This window comes from Temnothorax longispinosus, chromosome 3 (assembly GCF_030848805.1).
Source record: "Temnothorax longispinosus isolate EJ_2023e chromosome 3, Tlon_JGU_v1, whole genome shotgun sequence".
Lineage (NCBI taxonomy): Eukaryota > Metazoa > Arthropoda > Insecta > Hymenoptera > Formicidae > Temnothorax > Temnothorax longispinosus.
Genome location: NC_092360.1, coordinates 8,791,149 through 8,814,507, shown reverse-complemented (window position 1 = coordinate 8,814,507; position 23,359 = coordinate 8,791,149). Strand labels below are relative to the sequence as shown.

The 23,359-nt window shown below is 36.6% G+C and overlaps 3 protein-coding genes, 1 long non-coding RNA gene and 1 pseudogene across 4 annotated transcripts; 1 reads left to right on the top strand and 4 right to left on the bottom strand.

Annotated features, from left to right (window-relative positions):
• Window positions 1-4,374: 4,374 nt before the first annotated feature.
• LOC139810016 (uncharacterized) lies at window positions 4,375-5,695 on the top strand. The gene is made up of 3 exons (XM_071773355.1): window positions 4,375-4,508; window positions 4,595-4,843; window positions 5,031-5,695. The coding sequence occupies exons 2-3, from the start codon at window positions 4,652-4,654 to the stop codon at window positions 5,688-5,690; spliced, it is 852 nt and encodes a 283-aa protein (XP_071629456.1). The 5' UTR covers window positions 4,375-4,508; window positions 4,595-4,651; the 3' UTR covers window positions 5,691-5,695.
• A 1,764-nt stretch (window positions 5,696-7,459) lies between these two features.
• On the bottom strand, window positions 7,460-11,513 carry LOC139809731 (cilia- and flagella-associated protein 91-like). The gene is given in 10 exon segments (XM_071772868.1): window positions 7,460-8,198; window positions 8,289-8,547; window positions 8,550-8,583; window positions 8,649-8,861; window positions 8,982-9,310; window positions 9,382-9,730; window positions 10,293-10,501; window positions 10,651-10,720; window positions 10,722-10,938; window positions 11,096-11,513. Coding segments are annotated over 10 exon segments (2,271 nt in total). The 5' UTR covers window positions 11,248-11,513; the 3' UTR covers window positions 7,460-7,759.
• A 147-nt stretch (window positions 11,514-11,660) lies between these two features.
• Window positions 11,661-16,323, bottom strand: LOC139809730 (uncharacterized; annotated as a pseudogene).
• A 453-nt stretch (window positions 16,324-16,776) lies between these two features.
• LOC139810023 (F-box/LRR-repeat protein 4-like) lies at window positions 16,777-19,950 on the bottom strand. The gene is made up of 7 exons (XM_071773363.1): window positions 19,844-19,950; window positions 18,993-19,217; window positions 18,772-18,898; window positions 18,163-18,680; window positions 17,686-18,040; window positions 17,292-17,601; window positions 16,777-17,147 (listed from the first exon to the last, which is right to left on the bottom strand). Exons 2-7 carry the CDS (start codon window positions 19,206-19,208, stop codon window positions 16,808-16,810), a joined length of 1,866 nt encoding a protein of 621 aa, XP_071629464.1. The 5' UTR covers window positions 19,209-19,217; window positions 19,844-19,950; the 3' UTR covers window positions 16,777-16,807.
• A 1,086-nt stretch (window positions 19,951-21,036) lies between these two features.
• LOC139809552 (uncharacterized) lies at window positions 21,037-22,082 on the bottom strand. The gene is made up of 2 exons (XR_011731132.1): window positions 21,697-22,082; window positions 21,037-21,475 (listed from the first exon to the last, which is right to left on the bottom strand). It is a non-coding gene; the product is annotated as an uncharacterized lncRNA (long non-coding RNA).
• Window positions 22,083-23,359: the final 1,277 nt, after the last annotated feature.

The following is a 23,359-nucleotide window of genomic DNA, read 5'->3' as shown; positions in this document are numbered from 1 at the left end:
TACCTATAAAAATTGAGCCGCGTTGCCGCGCTTATGCCGTCTAGTGTTTATAAAATCTAGCAGCCTGCCATCGGCGCTCGCCTTTGTAACGCGCGACGCCATAGCCGAATGGCGCCGCGAAACACCGATAAGCGGCAATTCCTACGAAGAAAAGTGAAAAGGACCGCGGTGTCACGCTAGTCGCAGGTCGTAAATTATAGCCGCCTGCCATAGGCGCTCGCTCGCATTTGATAAGTGTGAAATGATATCTGTTTATAAATACTATCGGCCGAACATCGACGCGAGGCGGCATTTGTTTATCGAACATGTCCCGACGCGCTCGCCTAATCCACCCCCCCCCTCCCTTCTCCCCCCTCCCCCTCCCCCAACCCTATGCTAGAAACGCAGATCACCCACCACCACCCCCTCCCCCTCGCACCATATGGTGGGAACGCAGACACCCCCCCCCCCCCCCCACCTCCTCGGAAGACGGCGGCACTAGAGTCCCCCCCCCCCCCGCGCCCGCCCGACAGACCCCGCGGCCGCGAGTCCTTCCCCCCCGCCCCCTCACCCCCCTGAGATCCCCGGCCTAGAAGTCTCATATTTATCCTACTCATAATGTTAGACAACAGAAAAAAGGTAGCGGCGAATGCCGACGGGCAACGTTGGACGACAAAGTCGGAGCTTCGAATACGATACCTAAATGAATCGCGAGAAATACGTTTGTTTTAATATTATTATGTATTCTTTAATGCGAGGCATGCTCTCTCGAATGTGATTACTACATGCATGGTCAATGACCATGGTGTAAAAAACAAGGTGAAGCATTGCGCATAAGGCGGCAGCTTTGGCGGTTGAACCAATCAGGAGGCGACCCATTTTGTTGCGCTCACTTTAGGTGAAGTTCGCTTATAAGAATAAAAATGTGTGAATCATGTAAAATTTTAAATAAAACCTTAAATAAATAAATAAACTAATGACAATTAAACTTACATTTATTAGTTTATTTATTAAACTTCTGTTTTAATTCTGTTCTAGTTTGGTTACGTAATTTGATTAGAGTCATTAACCGCACGTCCACAGTGTAGATTCTGAATTATAGTGTGAGGAAGAAGGTTGAAACCTCGGTTGAAACGCAATTTACTTAAATAATAATAAAAAGACATGTAACGAAAAAAATAAATATTTTATTCAAACAGAATAAAATTAGGTAACGTTTTTATACTGTATACGAATTCAATGATTCTTGAAATTTACCGCTGTTTATGTTTAAATTTTCTTCTTCTCGGTGGCAAGCTTCGAGCCATTTTTCTTTTAATTCGCGATTTTGCGGAAATGGAAAGAACTTGATGTCTTTTCGTTTTCGTAGCTCCACCGGAACGACTTTTGCAATTTCTCACACAACAAGTCGGCATGATTCCTAGATGATCATAATACAACGCACATAATACGACGCATAATACATAATACATAATACATAATATGACGCGAATTAATTTTTTAAAAAACTGTAAAGAATTTATTGCGAAAACATTACCTCAGCCAGGATTCGAACCTGGAACCTCCCTCATTTCGTGAAGAGCGTCTGAGGTAATATTTTTCGCATAAATTCTTTAATTTTTTAAAATAATTAAAAACACATTTTTTTTAATGTTAAAAAAACGTCAATAAATCGTAAACGGACCCTCGAGAATTACAAAACGGGAAGAATAGAGGCTATAAGGGTCAAACGCGGTTCTTCATGCGTGATGTCTCATTTATTCACTTTCTTGGATATAATTTCAAACGTTTCGGCTCAATTTCGAGCCATCCTCAGCGATAACAACGGTTAGCCCGCGATCTCCAAACCAAATAGCAAGCTCGTCGACTCGTGTTATTTGTACCAAATGATCCTTATCAAATGGCCAAGAGAACGTGGGAATTAAATAATCGAAGTGACTTGTCGGTAGCATCGACATTTTTAAAAACGACGGACGGAATAAAAAATTTAACGTAACGTAGTCAGAATTCGTATACATGTATACATATGTATACATTCGAATTCTGACTACGTTACGTTAAATGTTTTTATTCCGTCCGTCGTTTTTAAAATGTCGATGCTACCGACAAGTCACTTCGATTATTTAATTCCCACGTTCTCTTTGGCCATTTGATAAGGATCATTTGGTACAAATAACACGAGTCGACGAGCTTGCTATTTGGTTTGGAGATCGCGGGCTAACCGTTGTTATCGCTGAGGATGGCTCGAAATTGAGCCGAAACGTTTTGAAATTATATCCAAGAAAGTGAATAAATGAGACATCACGCATGAAGAACCGCGTTTGACCCTTATAGCCTCTATTCTTCCCGTTTTGTTAAAAAAACGTTTTTTTACAATGTTAAAATAAATACAGCAAAAATAAGAATTTAAATTGCCAGTGAATAATGAAAAAATCAATAAAATAAATACTTTTTTAATAAGAAAAAAGAATCTGTTCTATTAATTTAAACGTTTTTTAAATATTTTTTTTATTACTAAAAAGTTTTTAAAACGTTGAAAAATATTTTTTTGCTACTTGGGTTATTTAGCAAATATCAACCAATATAAATGCTTCTCAACATTAATTATATTTTACTACTTACTGCGTATTTTTATTAAAGTCGCAAAAGTTGAACACAAAACTATTTCCCGCACAACAGACGCACGCGACGGATAACGGACGTAACGGACTACGATTGATGGAAGCAGCCATATTGCTTTTCTCGCAAAAAAGGTCGCGCGCTGATTGGTTCAAAAACTGAACGAGTGCGCAGCATCGGGAATGCTTCACCTGTCTATTTACACCATGACTACATGAATGTGATTACATTTATGAGATATGCTAGGTCTACAATGCGAGTCGTAAGTCGTGAGTCGTAAGAAATGACCAATCACAATCGAAATTGAAGAGAATAATCGACTGTGATTGGTCAATTCTTACGACTCACGACTTTACGACCGCATTGTAAACCTAGCATGAAGCCTGTGGGCTGTGAGCAGTGTGTACAGATCAGTGTGAGCAAAACAAGGTGAAGCATTGCGCATAATGGCGGCAGCTTTGGCGGTTGAACCATCAGGAGGCGACCCATTTTGTTGCGCTCACTTTAAGGTGAAGTTCGCTTATAAGAAATAAAAATGTGTGAATCATGTAAAATTTTAGATAAAACCTTAAATAAATAAATAAACTAATGACAATTAAACTTACATTTATTAGTTTATTTATTAAAACTTCTGTTTTAATTCTGTTCTAGTTTGGTTACGTAATTTGATTAGAGTCAATTAACCGCACGTCCACAGTGTAGATTCTGAATTATAGTGTGAGGAAGAAGGGTTGAAACCTCGGTTGAAACGCAATTTACTTAAATAATAATAAAAAACATGTAACGAAAAAAATAAATATTTTATTCAAACAGAATAAAATTAGGTAACGTTTTTATACTGTACACGAATTCAAATGATTCTTGAAATTTACCGCTGTTTATGTTTAAATTTTCTTCTTCTCGGTGGCAAGCTTCGAGCCATTTTTCTTTTAATTCGCGATTTTGCGGAAATGGAAAGAACTTGATGTCTTTCGTTTTCGTAGCTCCACCGGAACGACTTTTGCAATTTCTCACACAACAAGTCGGCATGATTCCTAGATGATCATAATACAACGCACATAATACGACGCATAATACATAATACATAATACATAATACATAATACGACGCGAATTAATTATTTTAAAAAACTGTAAAGAATTTATTGCGAAAAATATTACCTCAGCCAGGATTCGAACCTGGAACCTCCCTCTATTTCGTGAAGAGCGTCTGAGGTAATATTTTTCGCAATAAATTCTTTAATTTTTTAAATAATTAAAAACACATTTTTTTTAATGTTAAAAAAACGTTTTTTTACAATGTTAAATAAATACAGCAAAAATAAGAATTTAAATTGCCAGTGAATAATGAAAAAATCAATAAAATAAATACTTTTTTAATAAAAAAAAAAGAATCTGTTCTATTAATTTAAACGTTTTTTAAATATTTTTTTTATTACTAAAAATGTTTTTAAAAACGTTGAAAAATATTTTTTTGCTACTTGGGTTATTTAGCAAATATCAACCAATATAAATGCTTCTCAACATTAATTATATTTACTACTCACTGCGTATGTTTTATTAAAGTCGCAAAAGTTGAACACAAAATATTTCCCGCACAACAGACGCACGCGACGGATAACGGACGGAACGGACTACGAATTGATGGAAGCAGCCATATTGCTTTTCTCGCAAAAAAGGTCGCGCGCTGATTGGTTCAAAAAACTGATTGGTTCAAAAACTGAACGAGTGCGCAGCATCGGGAATGCTTCACCTGTCTATTTACACCGGAGACGGTTTTACGATCCTGCGGATCCTGCCGCGCGTCAAACGAACGATAACGCGCAACTGCAGCTGATAAATCTCCCCGACGTTTGCTTGGAGGCGATCCTGTCTAACCTCTCCTACGATGAGATATCTAAATATAGGATCGTAAGGATCGCCCTTTGGCATTCGCAAGAATTCTCCCTCGTTCTATCGGCTGCGACAGTGCCTAGATCTCACGATGTGCTTGTCAGGTTTGCAGACAGTTCGATCGGATCTGCAAAAAGCTGCTCAACCGTGGCTTCAATCTCATGGAGAAATATCACGCCCAATGCCTCCGGACTGTCAAAGGCAAGCTGCCGAGGCGAGAGTCGGAGCGACGCAGCCATCCTCTCGCGCGTCACTGCGATATCTTGACGGCGATAGAAACGAGAATCTCTATGTTATCAATGACTTTTATCAAATACGTGGACCTGAACGTTTGCTGCTTTATTCCAGGAAAGGTAATGGATTTTTGCTTCACGCGACAACGTTACCGTTGTTCTTAGCTTCATTTACAAACATCTCTTATATTATTCATAAGATTTCTCATATATATATATATATATATATATATTTTAAGAGCTAAGCTCTTATTCATGTAAATTGGAACGTGTTGAATAATAAATTTGTTGCAACTATGTACCCCAGGTAATCGATGAAATTTTTCGTGTTCTACGATTAATTCGAGAGACAAAGACACCGCCCAGGGCACACGAGATACTTCAGGAGCTGCGGGATATAAGCAGCATGGCCATGGAGCATTTTGACGAGAAGATCTTGCCGGATTTGAAGCACAACATCTGCACGTCCATGGTCGGCACTGTGAATTCATACGACCTACCTGGTGGCGTCATGATCTCCCACGGTAGAAACATAAATAACTCTTCACTGCCGCATTGCAACAATCATAACATAACCTGCTCAGAGAAGCTTAACCAGAGTTTTAAGAAGATTAACGATCGTACGAAAAAGAACAAGATGTTCTTCGTATCCATGAAAAACCAGATGGGTAGAATGAAGTTCAGAATCCAGAGGCAAGAGTATCTGGTACGGAAGCAAACCATGAAGTTATATAAGCAGGCAAAGAAGATACAGGATCAGGACACGCAGTTAGCCGAGATGCGGAAGCATCTCGAGGAGTGGGAACAGAAGATGGTCGATTTGACTACTGAAGTGAGTCGAGCGCGGGAAGGCACTCAGAATCCCGATTCGTTAGAAAATCGCAAGCGGAAAGCGCACATTATCAATACCGAGACCGAGACGCTTCAACAGACGAACGAATTGCAAGCTAAGAACGGAAACTCATAGTTGAAAGGAAAACCGTCGAGCGATGCGCAGGACATGAGTTTAAGAAATTTATGTCGGACTTACTTGGAAAAAATACGTTAGACAATTATTTCGTTGAGCCACCGTCGTGCCCGCGTTAACTCGGCTCTTTTTACATTTTAAGAGGTCTAGTACGAAGATTTTTGCAGAATTATATACTCTTTATATAATGCATTTTTCAACTGTTATAACGAAATGGATATAATGATCGTGAAATACACTTAATACATCTAAAAGAATCCCGCACGATTTATTGAACACGAATGAGTTATATTTTTGCAAAAAGAAAACTAAAGAGTAGGGGTATGTTAAAAAATATGACATTACCTCACAAATCTAGGAAAATGAAGTGTACGATTTTCATTCAATTGATTCTATATTGCATTTCTTTTATAAAGATTTTCGGTTTTCATTCGTGCTTTTATTATATTAACTGTTATTTTCCTATATTAATGTAATTGGTGTAGGTAAACGTACGGACGATCTTGTGAGCGCGACTTTCAAATGCCTATAACTCAGAAACTAATTACAGAAAGTTAATGAAATTTGAAACTTTTTATCAGGCACACAAGTACTACAATTATAAATACATATTAAAATTTATAAAAATTGATCGAAAACGGTTTTTCTATGCATAAATCGTGCGGGATCCTTTAACTCAATTTATGAAGGTTATTTTCAAACATTATCTGTGAAAAAGTAAGTTTAAGTAAGAATTAATATTTTTAGTTTATTAAGCTTTTTGTCTTATAGAAATAACACTATATGAACTAATGTATTTAGTTGGGTTTATAGTGCTTTACTTGATTCTTGTTTAAAGTATGTATGTATGTATGTATATATACATATATATGTATGTATATCTGTATCTTATCGTTAGAAGTAAAGGATTGTATCTCCAGTTTTTGTTAAAATGGAATTAATACACTTTTCAATATAACAGGAGCTTAAATTATATAATAGTAAAGCGTTTTATGTCTATTATTACTTGTTCCTAAAATACAATGTTCAGAAAAAGTCGGATGAAACATTTTTATAGTGCTTAATTTTTAAACCAGGTACAGCGTGTTATTGGCACTTGCACTATTAAACAGGTCAGTTAAAATACTTGATTAAAAACTTAATAAGTTACTAATACTCTTATCTTATGTACATCTAGAAAAATATATATCATTTTCCTATTTAAAACTTTAAAACCTTGTTTTATCGAAATGTTAAGAAAATGGACATACCTACGCGATCCTTTACCTCTAAGGTACAGATATGTATATATATTTAAAAAATGTTTTTTCAGATATAAATGCAGCGTAAATTGGTTAAAAGATTATTTTATCGTGCATTTATTAAGAAATTGAACAAGAGTAAGGACAATAAACTGGATATTGCAATAACATTAATGTACATTTCATTAAAATATTTGAATATTATCGTAGTAAAATGTACATTAATGTGTAGTTTTATTAAAGTGATATTAAAATATTATTTTAATGAAACAAATTACTTTAAACACTGAAAGACATTGGTTTTATTTTTAGTGTTATATAAGTTCTTTACGTGTTATAATTGATTTTATTATATGTATTATATGTAATCATTAACGTATAAAGACTGTAATTCATATTAAACTGATCAACATACAGTTTGGGTTGACATTTTATCTCCAATTTATATAATTCATTCTTTTATAAAGACATCTAAGTTTGAAAGAAATATTTATCGGAAGACATGTACATAAGCTAAAAATATTATCCATTATTAAATTTATTGACGTAAAGATACAGTTTATTACATAGTTTGATGTTGATAGAGTAATATAAATTTAACGTAGATTTATAAACATTCAACCAGAATTATATTGATTGAACTACAATGTTAATACATATATTTATTAATTTGCACAATAGATTCGATTATTTTTGAAAGTTTAAATAGACAACTTCTATATTTTCGGTCAAAACTTAACTTTTATTATAACTATTATTAAGTTTTATTATAAAAAAACATATATAAAGTGTTTTCAGATCAAAGTAGCCTTTGATTTCCGATACATATTATTGAGCTTTCATTAAAGAATCGCTTTGTGAATCTGTTTCTGAATCTATTTCTGAATCTGCTCGCTTTTTATCTTCAATATCTGTTTCGTGGATTGGGAGTTCTAATTCTTCTGTCTTGATAATCTTGGTCCTGGAAAAATAAATTAATAATTTTACACGAAAAATGACAATATAAACAAAATCATCAATCTTTACCGTAGCCGCGCGAATTACTTGCATATCTTCATTTTTTACATAAACTTCTTGATCTGTGACTTGCGATGGTTCATCGGGTGGTAAATCTAAAATTTTCTCGTAAATTAATGTATATGCGTTCCGCATATAACTTTGTTGTTGATCGCGAATCTTTTCTCTCATGTTGTGTTTTTCCACTTCGGGTAAAACAAAATTGTAGATCATATCCGCCACCAATTCCTCATCTGCCAACTTATCAGCGCTACGAAAAGTACCACTGTGTTTTACACGTTGTTTTGATGAAAATAATTTGTTTGTACCTGTTGATTATCAATGCACATATTTTTCTTACTTTTCTGTGGCATGTTTCGATATAGCATCCACTTTGTCGCAAACTTCTAAGATACGTTCTTTAGCCGCTTCATCAGATATCCAATCGATTTCATCCCTCACAATGTCCTCTAAGTAAGTTTCTACAGAGTCCTGATTTACTTTCACGATTTGCTTGAACATTTCATCGAATTCACGTCGTCGATTACGTTCCGCTTGTCGCCTGCCAGCTTCGGCGGCCTCTCTCATACATCTTTCTCTTTCGGCAAGCAAGGCAAAGCGTGAGCTCTACGTTCGTCCTCTAATCTCACTAACTCCTGCAGATAACAAGAGAGAGAGATAATCGAACGAACTGTTTCGATAAAAGATTACAAAAACTTACCTTGCTGAGAAAATCTAATGTCCCACAGACTGTCTTCCCCTCTAAGGAATCGAGAATCTCACACAAACGATCTTCCTGTACCGATTGATCGTTCTGTAGTTGCCGCAAATTTATCATGTGTGTCTTTTCATCATCATGATCTTCCTGCTCGGGCGCTTGAGTCGATTCCAATTCCTCGATCAGCTCTCTGCATCTATCGCGTCCTTTGTACATCTGTAAAATATATATGAAATTGTATCTTTCCTCTATTTCTACTGCGATAGAAACATAACTTTATAGTATCTTGCTCTGTATATCTATTTTAAAATGCCCGACGAATGATCTGTACTTTACCATACACTGTATCGCTCTGCCTTTAACAAGCTTCTGAATAAACGTAGCAGACTCTTCCCGTTGTTTCTGCTTATTGTCCCATGTGCCCGATCTACGCGGTGTGACGGGCAAAGCCGGCAGTCCGTGATTACGCCTCACTAATCTTGGACTCTCATCCACGGATTTGACTTTCATTCGAATGGCCTTCAGGTCGGAGTGTAGTTGCTTCAATTTTTCCTCCGTCCATCTGGTTTCTCGTACACAGATGTCTATCGGTTTGGGCCCATGTTTAATCGCTTTCGGTTCCTCGATAGTTGGTAACCAACTGAGTGTTGCGTCTTCTTCTTGTTCTAATTGTAATTAACAATTGCAATGAATTGAGTAGCGGCGATTGATGCTAATTACTATCGAATATACTCACGCTCAATGTGGCTTTCGCTTAAGAACCGCTTCTGCAAGATTTCGTGCCGCCTTTGGGGATGTTCGCCGAAACGCATTTGCGGTGCGTACAGGTCAGATTTCGGGTCGATATGCCGTTCAATTATGTCGGGTTTACGAGGTTGCTGCTCGTCGCGACGTTTCCTACGTAATTTTCGCAAATCTCGTTTAAGATTATGCCTGATAGTCTTAATTTGGTTGTCCCGACATTTGCTCAGTTTGTTCTCGAGCCTACTGAAACGACCCTGCATTTTTTTCTCGTATTCCGACTCACGACTCTGCAGGAGGTCCCTCATCAGATCCAGACGTAAATCCATTATGAGTTGAATCTCCTAAAATTATTACATAGTTAAAGAAAGGAAGAAACATAGGTGTTACGTGTAGGTATTATGTAAACGATTGAGATTTTTATAAAATTATTATCTTAGTGGAAAAATTCTCAGAATTGTTCATATTATTAATCAGAATTTCTATAAAAATTTCAAGACTTTCTCAAATGCTAAGAATATTTTAGATTTTTTTATACAAATTGGAACGTTTTTCAGAAAAACTGACAAAACAATAATAAAATATTTCAGATTTTTCCCGGCAACACATCTTTGTAGAAATTTAATAAATATGAGAAAATCTGGCTCAATTTATCAGAATTTTTCATGTACATATACGGATACCTGAAATATTCCGAAAATCCTCATCCAATTATTTCTGAAAGTATCTAAAAATATGTATTTTTTTTCCAGAATTTTTCGTAAGTTTAAATTCTTAGGAAAATTCTGAGGAAATATGAGAAATTTTTTCATCGGGGTACATAATTGAAGAAAGAAGAAATGTGGATATTGTAGGTAGATGATTGAGACTCTTAATTCCTTGCTGAGATTCCGTTTTGAAACTCACCGACTCTCGAAATGCCCATTCGTCTATCTCCAAGGTCGTTATTATTGAATCTCGCATCTTTATGTTGGCCGGCGTATCCATCGGCGGTAATACGGCTTCCCAAGCTTTCTTCATCCGCATCCTGTTGATAAGGTGCACCTCATGGACGCCTGCGGGTAGTCCATGCTCCCAAGTTAGATGAGCTAACGCCAGTACTTCAGGATTGTGACCTAAATGAAAATTAGGATATCTCCACTAGAATTCTGCATCTCCAGTTTTGTGTCTTTCCTCGTGTGTTTTTCTTTTTCTTTGCCACTATTCCGATTTCTTAATTGATTTATTCTACGAATATAATACTGTAATATAATTGCGTTGTCACCTGGAACAATTTTACATGGTGGCTCCCAAGGTTCGGTTTGCGCCTCGCTCTCTCTGTAATCCGTCTGGGTTTTCTGCATTTTTGTAGGGCTCTGATTTAGGGAGTGCGGTGTAACATCGTCTTTGTACAGTTTGCAGAATTCCGCTTAGAGCCTTGCGCTCCAAACAGCGTGGGATGTCCGCGGTTTGTACTTTCGGTATGGTAGTAAAAGGTACCATCGATCTTCGAAAATGCCTGTACGTATCTCCGCCAATAATTTCGATCGTTTTACCTTCTACAGCCATTCTTCTGTAAATCCAAGAGCTTAAAGTTTCTTAACTGAATTAACGTCTCTGTATATATAGAAAAATATGTTGAATTGCAGGACTTGAGAGACTTGATGAGAATAAGAAAACATTCTTGGAAAAAAAAACAGTGTATTGTGTGTGTATGAGCAAAGACTTACCCAAGATTTAAAGAATAACTGCACGCACATAACTTATATCTTTTTAAAAGATCATCCTTATAATCTTGAAACTTCTCGTTATCTCCTACTTCAGGATGTTCAAATGTTCTCTGGAAGAAATGTAAAATATTAATAAATTTAGAAAGAACCATGTCATCTATATTGTAGTCTTAAGTATACTCTATTAATTAATGAACACTTACAAACAGATTAGCTTTCTGAGCCTTGGGCAATCTGAAATAATTGTTGCTGCTGCATACAGTGCAAGTATAGCTCGCTAATGCATCATCAAAAAATTATTAATTACTGTCTAACCGTTAAACTTATGTGACATATATATCTTACGACGTTTCACGTTTCCTTTCGCCATAATTTGCATTGCACTTAATTGCACAGCTTATTATATACTGTATTTAAAACGTTCAGCTTGGTCCCATTCTCGCAAAAGCCATAAGTATCTGTCGCACATAAGTAAACCCATAAACCGTTTAATAATCCAGTATTGATCAAACAGCATACCATAGCAGCGAAAATGTACATGCAGAGGAAGAATAAGCGTCAGCAATGATCAATAATGTATATATTTTATATTCTTAGAATACTCATGTTACACTTAACAGTGATTAAATGTTTACATATCAATATGTAGTAACATATTATATATATATATGTATATATGATTAGCATTTTAATTCATATATAGATAGCGGGATCGTTACATTTAACTTATTACTGATATAACGTATACTTTCAACGTTAATTATATTAACATTTTTATGCGATCGTAAGTTATAAATTTTAATATATTTGTATATATAAAGAGTTATTGAAATCACCTTTGGCACATACAGTTACTTCTTCATTCGTAACTGCATTCTGAAAAAACTTTTAATTATTCATAAATGATCAACAGATATGTGATTATAGAAATTCTTTTCAAAATTAAACTTTAAAGGTTTTAATTGCGAGAGCAACTGTATTCTTATATGTACAAATACGCATATATTTGCATCCTTTTTATTTCGCGAAGAAGACTGCATATAATATTAATATAAATTGCTTTTATATAACAATTGATATTAGAATTATGATTGTTACTGTATACTTTTGCAAATAGTGCACGGGACTATTTGATAATTCTTTAATTCTGTTAATCTGTTAACGACTCCATTAAAGACCGTTATAATGAAAGTTTCCTCAATAATTTATATAATTCGACGAGAACCTTGCAGTTTCTTCAGACATTTAATCTACGTAATGGCTTAAAATAGCCGTTTCCAAAAGAGCCTAGATATTCTGGCCAGCTCTGACGTGATGAAATATTTCTGCACGTTTGATTAGGTAACATATCCTCCGGACATACGCATTCTAACTTCATCCTGTATATTGTCATTTGGCCAAGCGCGATTTTGGTATTTTCCCTATCCTTCGACTCTTGATACAATCTGTAATTAATGCCCCGCTCGGCTAAACATTCGCTGATGATGTCGTCGTCCTTCTTATACTCAAATTTATTATCTCTCTCTAACAACGCTTTCTTTTTACGAATGCACTGATCCGCTTGCGACAAAATCAGAGACACTTCGGACGACGGTAGCCAGAATGTAGAGAACACTACATCCACCGAAGTCCTTCCCTTGGATTCGGTAATGGATGGCAACAGAATACCAGTTGGCGCCTGCTTCTGAATCCCATTGATACCGCTCGACCGAGAATTGTCGGTTCCAGAGTCTCGTTTCGTTTTTCGTTTTTGTCTTATTTTAAAATCTTTATCACTTACCGACGACAATATTCGCAATTGCTTTCTGTTAATCTTGCCTTTACTTTGATTTTTCAATGATTCCCGTTTAAATATTTTTTCTATACTAGCGTCATCATCCGCGTCTTGGATAATGCTGGGAAACTATGCTTATAAATCTGTCTCCGCTGTGTCGCGTCTACGACTTTCTTAGTAGTGGAAGTTTCATCTTGATGATTGGTGATCATTTGATTTTTAGTAACATTTGATTCATCGGTGTGTGTGTCGTTCAGATATTCCATACTAATATTGACTTCTGTTAATCCGCTCGTATTTAATGCACTCCGTATTGTAGTAGTCCTTTCCATATTTGATTTATCGCTCGACATAGTTGACGATACCTCCTCTTGAGATTTTGAAATTGGCATCATTAATACATTCATTGTATCAGGTTTGTTCACCGAGCCATTCTTCTTGTCCTTGATTTCCTTCATTCCTTTCTTATTCTCTGTGTTAATATTCTTGTGATCCAACTGCAAATTATGTTGCGTCGATTCGGGTGTTGGGCAATCGCCAATTTCCTTGGAGCCATGTTCTTTGTCAGAAATATTTATTGAATATGGATCCTTAGCTACAATAATGCTCCTCTGCTCTCGCACTTCACCTTGCGAATAATCCACACTCTGCTGTCCGTCTTCATTGTTACTATTATCACTTTCGTATATACTACCATATTCTTTATCCGTCTGCATATCGTCATCCATCCATTTGTTATCCTGCTTCCATGCTTGATCTACGTCCTAAATTCTCTACGGTGTCCTCGGGATTGTGCTTCTTGTGGCTCTTGAATTCGTCAACGTTTTCGTATATTGCATCCGAGTCGTATTTGCCGATCTCGAGTATATTATTATCTTTATGCTTGAAGATGCTTTCTTTCCGATGGTTTTTATGAACTCCCGGCGATCTCTCGGAAACGAGCGGTATGTTTGCGTAAGTGTCCGGATTTTTAATCCCGAATAAGAGTTCAGGTACTTTTCCTCTTCTTTTCGTGAATCGACTGAATTATTGAATTCCAGGGACTTCCATCCTCCGAAAAGTACAACGACACTCCGGGCGGACCGACGTGCTGGCTCAAAGCTAGAAGTCTCGTAGTGAGCGTTGAATTGAATCTCAGGAAGCAGGGGTCGGCGCGCGTTTGCGACATGAAACTCTGTTCTTTCAGAACTGATATTTTTCCTTGACTCCCTCGTAGTTTAAACAGTCGGTGGACCAATGCAAAAACCAGTCGTTGCCAAATCCGTCGACGGTGACCGACAAACCGGACATTTGCCCACTCAAGCTATCCATCGGTTTTTTCGAGCAAAGGCAGTCCATTACGACCGTCTATGACCGTGGCCATGGTATAATAGTACGTGGCCAAACCAGTACCTATCTGATGCTTTACCATAAAGTCCGGTATATCGTCGTCGTTATAATACCGGGAATGGGAATGCTGATTACTTCGGAATTGGGGACTGTATAATTCCAGATAGGTTCAAACGTGGATCCGTTGTATGCCACAATCGTAGAATTGAACATAGCGGCGACAATATCTTCAATTCCATCCGACGTAATATCAATTAGGATCGGTGGCAACAGTGCATTTTTGCCGGTGTTATGATTGAGCTTTCGTAATTGCTGCAACAAAAGCATTCAAAGTATTAATTAACGCGATAATTCTTTCACATTGAAACACTTGACAGATTTTTTTTATGTACATACCAAATCACCGTAAAATATATTAGCTTGGGACACTATATATAATCCGCCGGCATCTTGTTGACTGGTTGTAGCCAGAACAAATATATTTTCTCCGTCAGGATGCACTATAATTTGCGGTGCCACGAACAGCTGTTCCGTATCCGGTAAATCAATGTTGCGTATGACATTACCACTTCTACCCGATATCACGAGTATGTTGCTCGCTTGAATGTTGTCCGATTGGACGGCATGCGACGCTATTACGTCGCCAGTACCGTCGCCGTCCATATCCGCTGTAAATCTAGCATCGTAAACGTCCAAAGTTATTTGCAGCTCTGAAGCTGAATCTTGAAGTGGTATATCCCATATGTTGGAACCGTCACGGCCGTTAATAGCTTGCACTCCACCGCGTCCAGATATGACGCAATCCTTAATCTTGTCGTTTGTCAAGTCTGCGCCACAGTCAACGGAAAATATCGAATGGGCAGTCCAATGTGTCCAGATGGTTTCGCCCGTTTTAACCGTTCAGCGCCAGTACACCGCCTAGACATGGCGTTTGTCTCCCAAAATATATAGTACAGATATATTTCGTATCCACTGTGTCCAGACCTGAATTTGTAAATCAATAACTGTTATACTGATTGATTAAACTACTGATTTAATCATAAATAATTTATTCATCAATTATTCACCTTAGACTGTTAAGAATCATTGTGTAAACGAAGCAAGACAAAATGAAGCAAGACAAAATCTGTAAAAGAAGCAAACAAAATAAAGTAGCTAATTGTAAATCACAATGCACTATAGGGTGCAATGGCAAACTATATTATATACAAAAAGAAAGCAGAAAATATTAAAATATTAAAATAATAATACAAAACATCCATTTATTCGAGTTAAACGTGATGCTTTTATACCTGTGCTAAATCCCACAATATATCCTCAATTCCATCAGAGTTAACATCGTTGCTCCTAAGAGGTGCCTCAGGTATTAACTTTGGCAACGATCTGGTCCATAAAACCTTGGACGACAGTGACGTACACGGAATTATCTCAGATTCATTTGCAGGTTCTTTCAGCTCGTGCGACAGCCAGCTTTTCAATATAGTTAACGGCATCGGGAATATATTTGCGGTAAATATACAAAGTACAATTAAGCCTAACACTATGATCAAGGCTGTAATTCCGTAGCATAACGGCACGAGGAACGCCTTGTATGGGACCTTATGACTCTGGAAGCTGCAAGATTTTTTGGATTTTCTACGAGGTGCCATCAAGGGCCGCTTCACTCCGTCATCATCCAACTTCAATCCACCGTTTCTCCCATCCCTGATGAACACCTCGTCGTCGATGTCGGTGAGGTCGTCGTCGTCGAGGCTGTCTCTCACTGCCAGTTTTCGGCAAGTCGGATATACCGCTGTCATGTTGTTAATATCTGAAAAATTTGAAAATGGCTCATAAAGTTAATTAAACGAGAAAACGGCTACGTTTATGAGTAAGAACGACTGCGAATTGAGCAATATCAAGTGGGCCAAAATATCGGTGAAAATATTACGGAATCACAAACATATGTATGTATGTATGTACGTACCTGGGGACGCGTACGTAATTCTTTAAAACGCACGCAGAATGTAAATTTTTCCCAGGGTGACTTCGATTCTCGCGTTAAATACGCTTACTACAGCTCACCTCGAACGCTTTCAAAGGAACGTCATGCTGCGGCACTTGTCGCGATTAAAAAATGTATACAATAAAATGGTACAACCACCACCACCAGTGCAATATTATGCAGGTGCTGTCGCTGTCGCTGCGATCTTCAGGATCTTCTAGTTATTAGTGCTAATTGCGTTTTCGATTTGCTGACTCGACCCGACTCAGGGTGCGTCCCCATGGAGAAAGAAATAGCGGAACGGAACAGTAACGGAAAAGCTATGGTGGGGGGTTAGCCAATGAGAGTAATTTCGCTATCACTTATTTTAAATAAGAAAGTTATTGGTTTTTACGTTTCGTGATATCTAGAACCGCTAGAATTATTTACTTCGTCCTCTCATTTACGTCTTTTAGTAATCAGGATATAACATAGAAAAGAAGAACATTTTTCTTACTTAAAAATAAAAATATATTCTAAAAATAAGATTAAAGAACAATACGTTAAAATTAATAATTTTTATATTTTAAAATAGTAGACATAACTTTATTGTAAATATATTAAACAAAAGTAAACAACAAACTATTCAAATTATCATGTCGTCGGCGCAGTTGTTATGGATATAGATCGACACATGCGGATATTTTTCCTTCCAATGATTAACCAATTGATCACTTATATTACAGCACCTGAGATAAAACTCCTGCAGTTTAGGACATTGTTTCAAAATAACTGAATAATTATCAGATATATCAAATTTCGTTTTGCAAAGATATAACGTTTTCAAGTTTTTGCACTGCGCTAATAATTCCAACCGGTGATCAGTGAGGACAGCATCGAACAAATAAACTTCTTGCAAGTTTTGATAAGAGGAAAGTAATCTAAATATGCTGTCAATATTATCGTCACTATCTGAATATTTGAATCTGTAACAAAAATCATATAATTATTACAGTATTTTAATTGCAAAGAGAAAATTCATGTAACTTTTTCAAGATGCTCAGCAAACAAATTTCAATAAAAACTACAGTAATATGTATTTTAAAAGAAAATGTAGCACACACACTTACCGATCAAGGTTCACTTTGCGTAAATTCTTGCAGTTAGCGAGAGCATTAATACCCTGAGATGTAAAAGTATCTGCGTTTAGTAAAGATATTACTTCCAAATCACGACACGAATTTCTCAATTCCGTTAGAACTGCGTCTTCTATGTACCACGAATGTAACTCACGCATCCATCGATTATTTTGCAGTATTTTGCAAAGAGGTTCAGTTCTTATAACTGTATAAATAAGGTTTAAATGTTCCAAATTATTTAGCTTCTCGAGATACGAAAATGCTTCGTTGTCTATGTTAAGACAATTATATAGATCCAATTCTAAGAAAAATTTGTGTTAGATATATGCAATTTACCCATAATCTTGACAATCATATGTACACTATACGTATACTATATACATACCTTTCAAATTTTTGCATATCTTTGAAATTTTAAGTAGGGCAAGATTGTTGATAGATCGGCAGCAACTTAATTTTAAGTGCGTTAAACGCCGACCACAATTATCAAGAAAAATGATAAAATCCATAACATCAAAGTCGCTTGATGTAAGATCTAACTGTTGCAAATATTTACATCTAGATGTAAAATAACAAAATATATCGCACATATATGTCTGAGATTTAACATATCGCATGTTCAAACGTGTATAGAGTAGAGGATCCCGTGTTGAAATATCAAAGTGTTTATTATTTACTTCATTCATACGGCATAATGTTATCAAATCTACGTATTTAAATATTTTTAGTAGTATTACATCCTGTAAAGATAAAATATAATTAATATAATACAAAATAAATACTTTAATACTCAAAGTACGAATGTCATTGCAATAAATATATTGTGATATAAGAAATAGACTTCTTAGAGAGAATACTTTACAGGAAGCGCAGATAAACTGCAACGTGATAGCTCCTTGGATTCATCCAATGAGAGGTTCATACGCTTGGCACAATATTCAGGAAAATTTTGTTGCAGATGAACTATATCCAAGTGTGCACTTTTTAAATCTGGTGTTAAATTATGAACATCGTCGTGGTGTGGAGAACACATGTTGTTAATTCTTTTTAACAGATTACTTAAACTCTCGTTAGGATTTCTAGGAAGGATCAAATCTGATGTACCGATAAGCATCACAGCATCCAGATCCAGTTTTGTTTTTGTATAATATTTACTGTTCTTAAGCATTAGTCTGAGCATTTTGGTTTTGAAGTTGCACGGATGCGATAACGGTGGAGAAAATAATCTTGATTCCGGGGGTACAATCTGAGACGATTCATCCCACAACTGAATCCAGTGATTATTGGAATCTTGAGCCGAAATTTGAATTACGCTTCCAGGATTATATATTTCGTAAATGGAAACTCTGACTGGATATACAGCTTCATGAAACTCGATATCTTAAAAATAGAAAATATAATTATACTCTCTTCTCAACAAAAGCGTATCTTCTTTAATAATATCTTATTTATCGATTTGAATATTACATACCGATATAATTATTTTCGCTCGTCATATGGTCCCGTGTATACCATGGAATACTATCAATAAACTGATATCTCATGAAATTTTTGTTTTGCCATGGAAATATTGAAATATCGAAAACACTCTTTCTCGACTATATTAGAAAATCGAAATGTGTCAAATAGAAAATCTTGTAACATAAATTTATAGATAGCGATTACTTTGTACAGGAAAATAACAAATAATACCGGGAAATCCACATATTTTAAATTTTTGGGTGGTCCAATTATGTCAAAACTAGCAGTATGGAATATTCTAAGATTCTGGTTTCTTTTCGCGATAACAAATCTTTTCTTCACAAATTGATAGACAAAGTCAAAACCCTCTTCTCCCACGGATACTCTGCCGATGTAGGGATATCGACTACAACTCTTGCAATATAAAAATTTGTTGTAGTTTGTCATATTGTCTCTCTAAAAAAAGACAAAAAATATGGAGAATAATAATCCTTTCTTTTTTAGCATATGCTAAAATGGACTATAATATTATATATATTTAGAATTATAGCGTTAAAATTATATGTGTATAATCTAACAATAAGTTTATCTTGCTTCCATTTGCATTAATTGCTAGTATTGACATTATTACATAGTCTGCATGTGTGTGTTGAATACCATTATTAAATAATTAATTATTTTAAAGAAAATATAACGCAGTTATTTTTTAATTTTGTTAATGTAGAAAAATGTTCTTTTATAAATCTGAAATATCGGGAGCTCTGTGTTCTTATATTACCACGTGGCACACACGTGCACAAGCATAAAAGAAAGAACAAAAAAATTACACAATTTAGGTTGCTCACATTCGCCAGACTTACGCTTAATTTCTAAATGACTATAAAGTTCCATTCTACAATAGTCGTAAGAGTAAATGTAAGACGTGTAAGCTGTAAGCTATTGACTATAATAAGATTTTTACAATCCAAGAATAATCGATTGTATAGTTGGTCACTTTTTACTGCTTACGTCTTACCACATACTCTTACAGTTATTGTAGAATGGGTTTAAGATTTTCCGAAATGTATTTAATTTTAACTTACTCAATGTATCTTTTATCTCATTTTCCGATACACGTTATAGCATGTTCCACCACGTGATAGTGTGTCTCACACGGTAGAAGAACATACGGCATACACACGTTCACGTACACCAACCAAAGAAAAAAAAATTGCAAAATTTAAATTGCTTACGTTCGCTATACTTACGCTTACACTTGTGATTGACCAAAATTTTTCAAAATGTATTTTTTTATTTATTTGATGTATCTTATCTCATTGTTTGATATTGGTTATAGCGATCTAAAGCAATAAGTTGCACAAAAGATCACACAGTGAATAATAAAGAATCAAGGTTGCCGACAAAGGTATAGCTTGTCCTTGTCGCTGTCACTATCGCTATCACTATTGCCTATTGTGCAAGGGGCTTAACCAAAATGCGAACGCTTCTAATTGGTTACGCGGTTTACGCGTTACGCGGAAAATACATGCCATGTACTTTAGCCTAAGAATTAACCCTATGCACTCCAACGTTTTTTTCGCCCCAATAATCCTCCAACCATGCACTTTCGAGTCCCACGTGTTTTTTATAATGTTAATAGCTTTGAAAAATTCCCCAAAAATTATTATAATATCTTTGTACTTCGACTAAAAATCAATGTAAAGACTAAAAATCAATGACAAAAAATCATACAGTTTTGATATAAGTTTTGCTCGAGTGTTCGTTGAACACAAGCGTTTATTGCAGCCGAGTGCAAGTGCAAGATTGAAAATAATCTCGCATTTGCAAACATTCATTGTAAGAATAAAAAAATCATTTATGCACCGATATCTGCGAAATGATACGAGTTTGTTGCTTCTCTCTGATGAATATTCAAAGGCTTAAATTTATAAAATGTATGCATGTTACAAATTCTCCTTTATTTGAATAACTTAACATATAGAAAGGTAATATATTACTGTAAATTGAAGATACCGAAACCGTTCTTATTTTACGGTCATCGGTGAATTTTCCCCCAATAGAGAAAATCATAAAGTCTCACGTCAGTAAATCGACTTTCGTAACTATAATTCAAGCATGTGTTGAAAAAGACTCACCGCGCTTTATTTGATACCCAGTAATATATATAGCGCGTGATTTTTGTTAATATTATTTTATATCAGTCATGTCCTATAAAGGACATAGTAGGCCATATATTATAAGGTAGACATTATCACTTCGTGACTATCCGAACAAGTAAATTTAGATCGATGGTCTCCCAATGTATTTGGACTAAAGGAGATCATCTTTAATATTATTATCAGAGAAGTCAGTACTTTGTTGGCTGCGTTAGGTTCTAGCGTATTCATCTGTTCACCGGGAACGGTCGCACTTTGCATGGAAGTTGGAATTACCGTAGATGCGGTGACATTTCCATTGCTTTCTGATTCCGATTTCCTCTTCAATTGTCCCACTATAGTTACGGAATTGGCAGGCACCAAACCCTGACGTTCCTGTTGTCGGTGGCTATCCACCAACCTGGTATGCTTTTAGATTGCAAGGAGCGCGGCACCAAAACCATATTTTCGACCGGCTCTCAGGCTCAATTCCTCGTTAGAAACCGCCGTGAAATCGTACATCGCTGTCGCCACGCCAAACAGGATCCTCGCATTTCACCCATTCTTTCGGATCGTTAACTGTAAATTTAACAGATATAAATTGTTAAAGTGTTAAAAATTTCAATTACATAAATGTCTTGTAGAATTTTGATAAAATAATTAGATATCTTCCCAGGATGTTTAGTGACGGAAGTTTAGTGACGAGAGACGTAGATCATTACTTATAAAAATATATCATGTATTTATGTATTTATTTAAATCTGGTACCCTTACTTAGACATGTGAAAGTAAGTAATTACCTTTTATTTGACTCTGCTTTATGACTACTCCGTTATCTTGTGAATTAGATATGAAATAGCGACAAACACGCCGAGGAGTAGAATATTCATCCACGGAGAAATCCATTCATTCGTCGCCGACGTAGTCGTCGGCCGTTCTCCGTATCCACGCGTAACCTCGGTAACCACCATAACCACCTCCGTACCCGTAGCTCCCATAATTCAAGATGTTTGTATTCATGATTCTACTTTAGCTACAATATGCTGTACATTGAACTTGAGATTATTACACGGTGGGGGAAAAAATATGTTATTATAAACAGCCAACAGCTCATCGGCGAGCAGGAGAAACTGTAGGACAAATAATATTGTTCTTTTGTATCTGGATTCTTGTACCTTTTATCCTTCCTCTTCCTCGTAATTATACATAGATTTGTCTCATTTTAAGTGAAAAATTATAACATAGACAGCTACAAAAAACGAGATCTATAAAATACCAAGGCATATCCTATTGTCTGTATTCAACAAGTATTATACTAGTATTCTATATAATCCTTCAATTATCTGGAGAAGAGAGAGACTCGTCTTTCTCTCTTCTCCAGGAAAACTCTCTCTTCCTCATACAGCATTGGAGGCTTTATCGAACGTTAGGCTTATGTAATTCAGTTCGCTTATGCTTCCTGAATTCCCTAACAATCCACAGTTACGTATCATCCCAATTAATTGCCCATCTAGAAGCTTCCTATCGATATATGTTGCCACCAATCTCCGCTATTCCTTTGTTAATAAAATTTCGGACGAAACTTGCAAAGATTCTCCCACGCGTTGCGAGCGAAAATGTCGTGGGAAAATGTCGCGAATTTTTTCTCCTCGATGCGACGCGTGTCCCGAGTCTCGAGGGAATCCGCCATATCCAGGATGGAATTTTTCGAGTCGCGCGATTCCACTCGGCCGTCGAGTCGCGTACATTATTCAACCCCGAGATCCGGTCTCGCAATATCTCGCAATCCATATCGCGAATTCTGGCGATTCATGATTCTTCGCGAACGCGACAAAGGAGCTGAAAGGAGCCTTTTACCGTTCGCAAAAAAGGCGTACGGAAGCGCGAGCGAGACAAGTAGCGGAAACGTCGAGCGAGAAATAGTGGATGAAAACGCGGGCGAAATTCGCCTCGCGTTCACTCGCGCGAACTTACATTGCAGCGGGCGAGGAATGTGTCGCTGTTTTCCGTGCGATTTCCTTGACGATTGCCCGATGTGGGTCGAGAACAATCCAACAATCCGGGCTGGGTGACGAGAACACGTTCGGCCGCTAAAGTGCTTTTTACACTACGTATCGCGGACGCGGATCGGATTGAGATTGCGGATCGCGGATCGTAATCTAGCCAATCATGGACGAGCAGCTCATCTGTGATTGGCTGATATCCGATCCGCGATCCGTAATCCCAATCCGATCCGCGTCCGCGATACGTAGTGTAAGGCAGACTTCTGATTGGTCAACGCACTCTACCGCACGGCGTTTCCGCGTCTATGGAGTCTTCGGTCAATGTGACGCTACAAATGCTTCGAAGCATTCCTCTTCTCTTTTCTTTCAATGAAGAAAGAAAGAGAAGAAGAACGCTCCAAAGCATTTGTAGCGTCACGTTGACCGTAGCCTTAGCATTATAGAGCTACCAGTGGCTCCT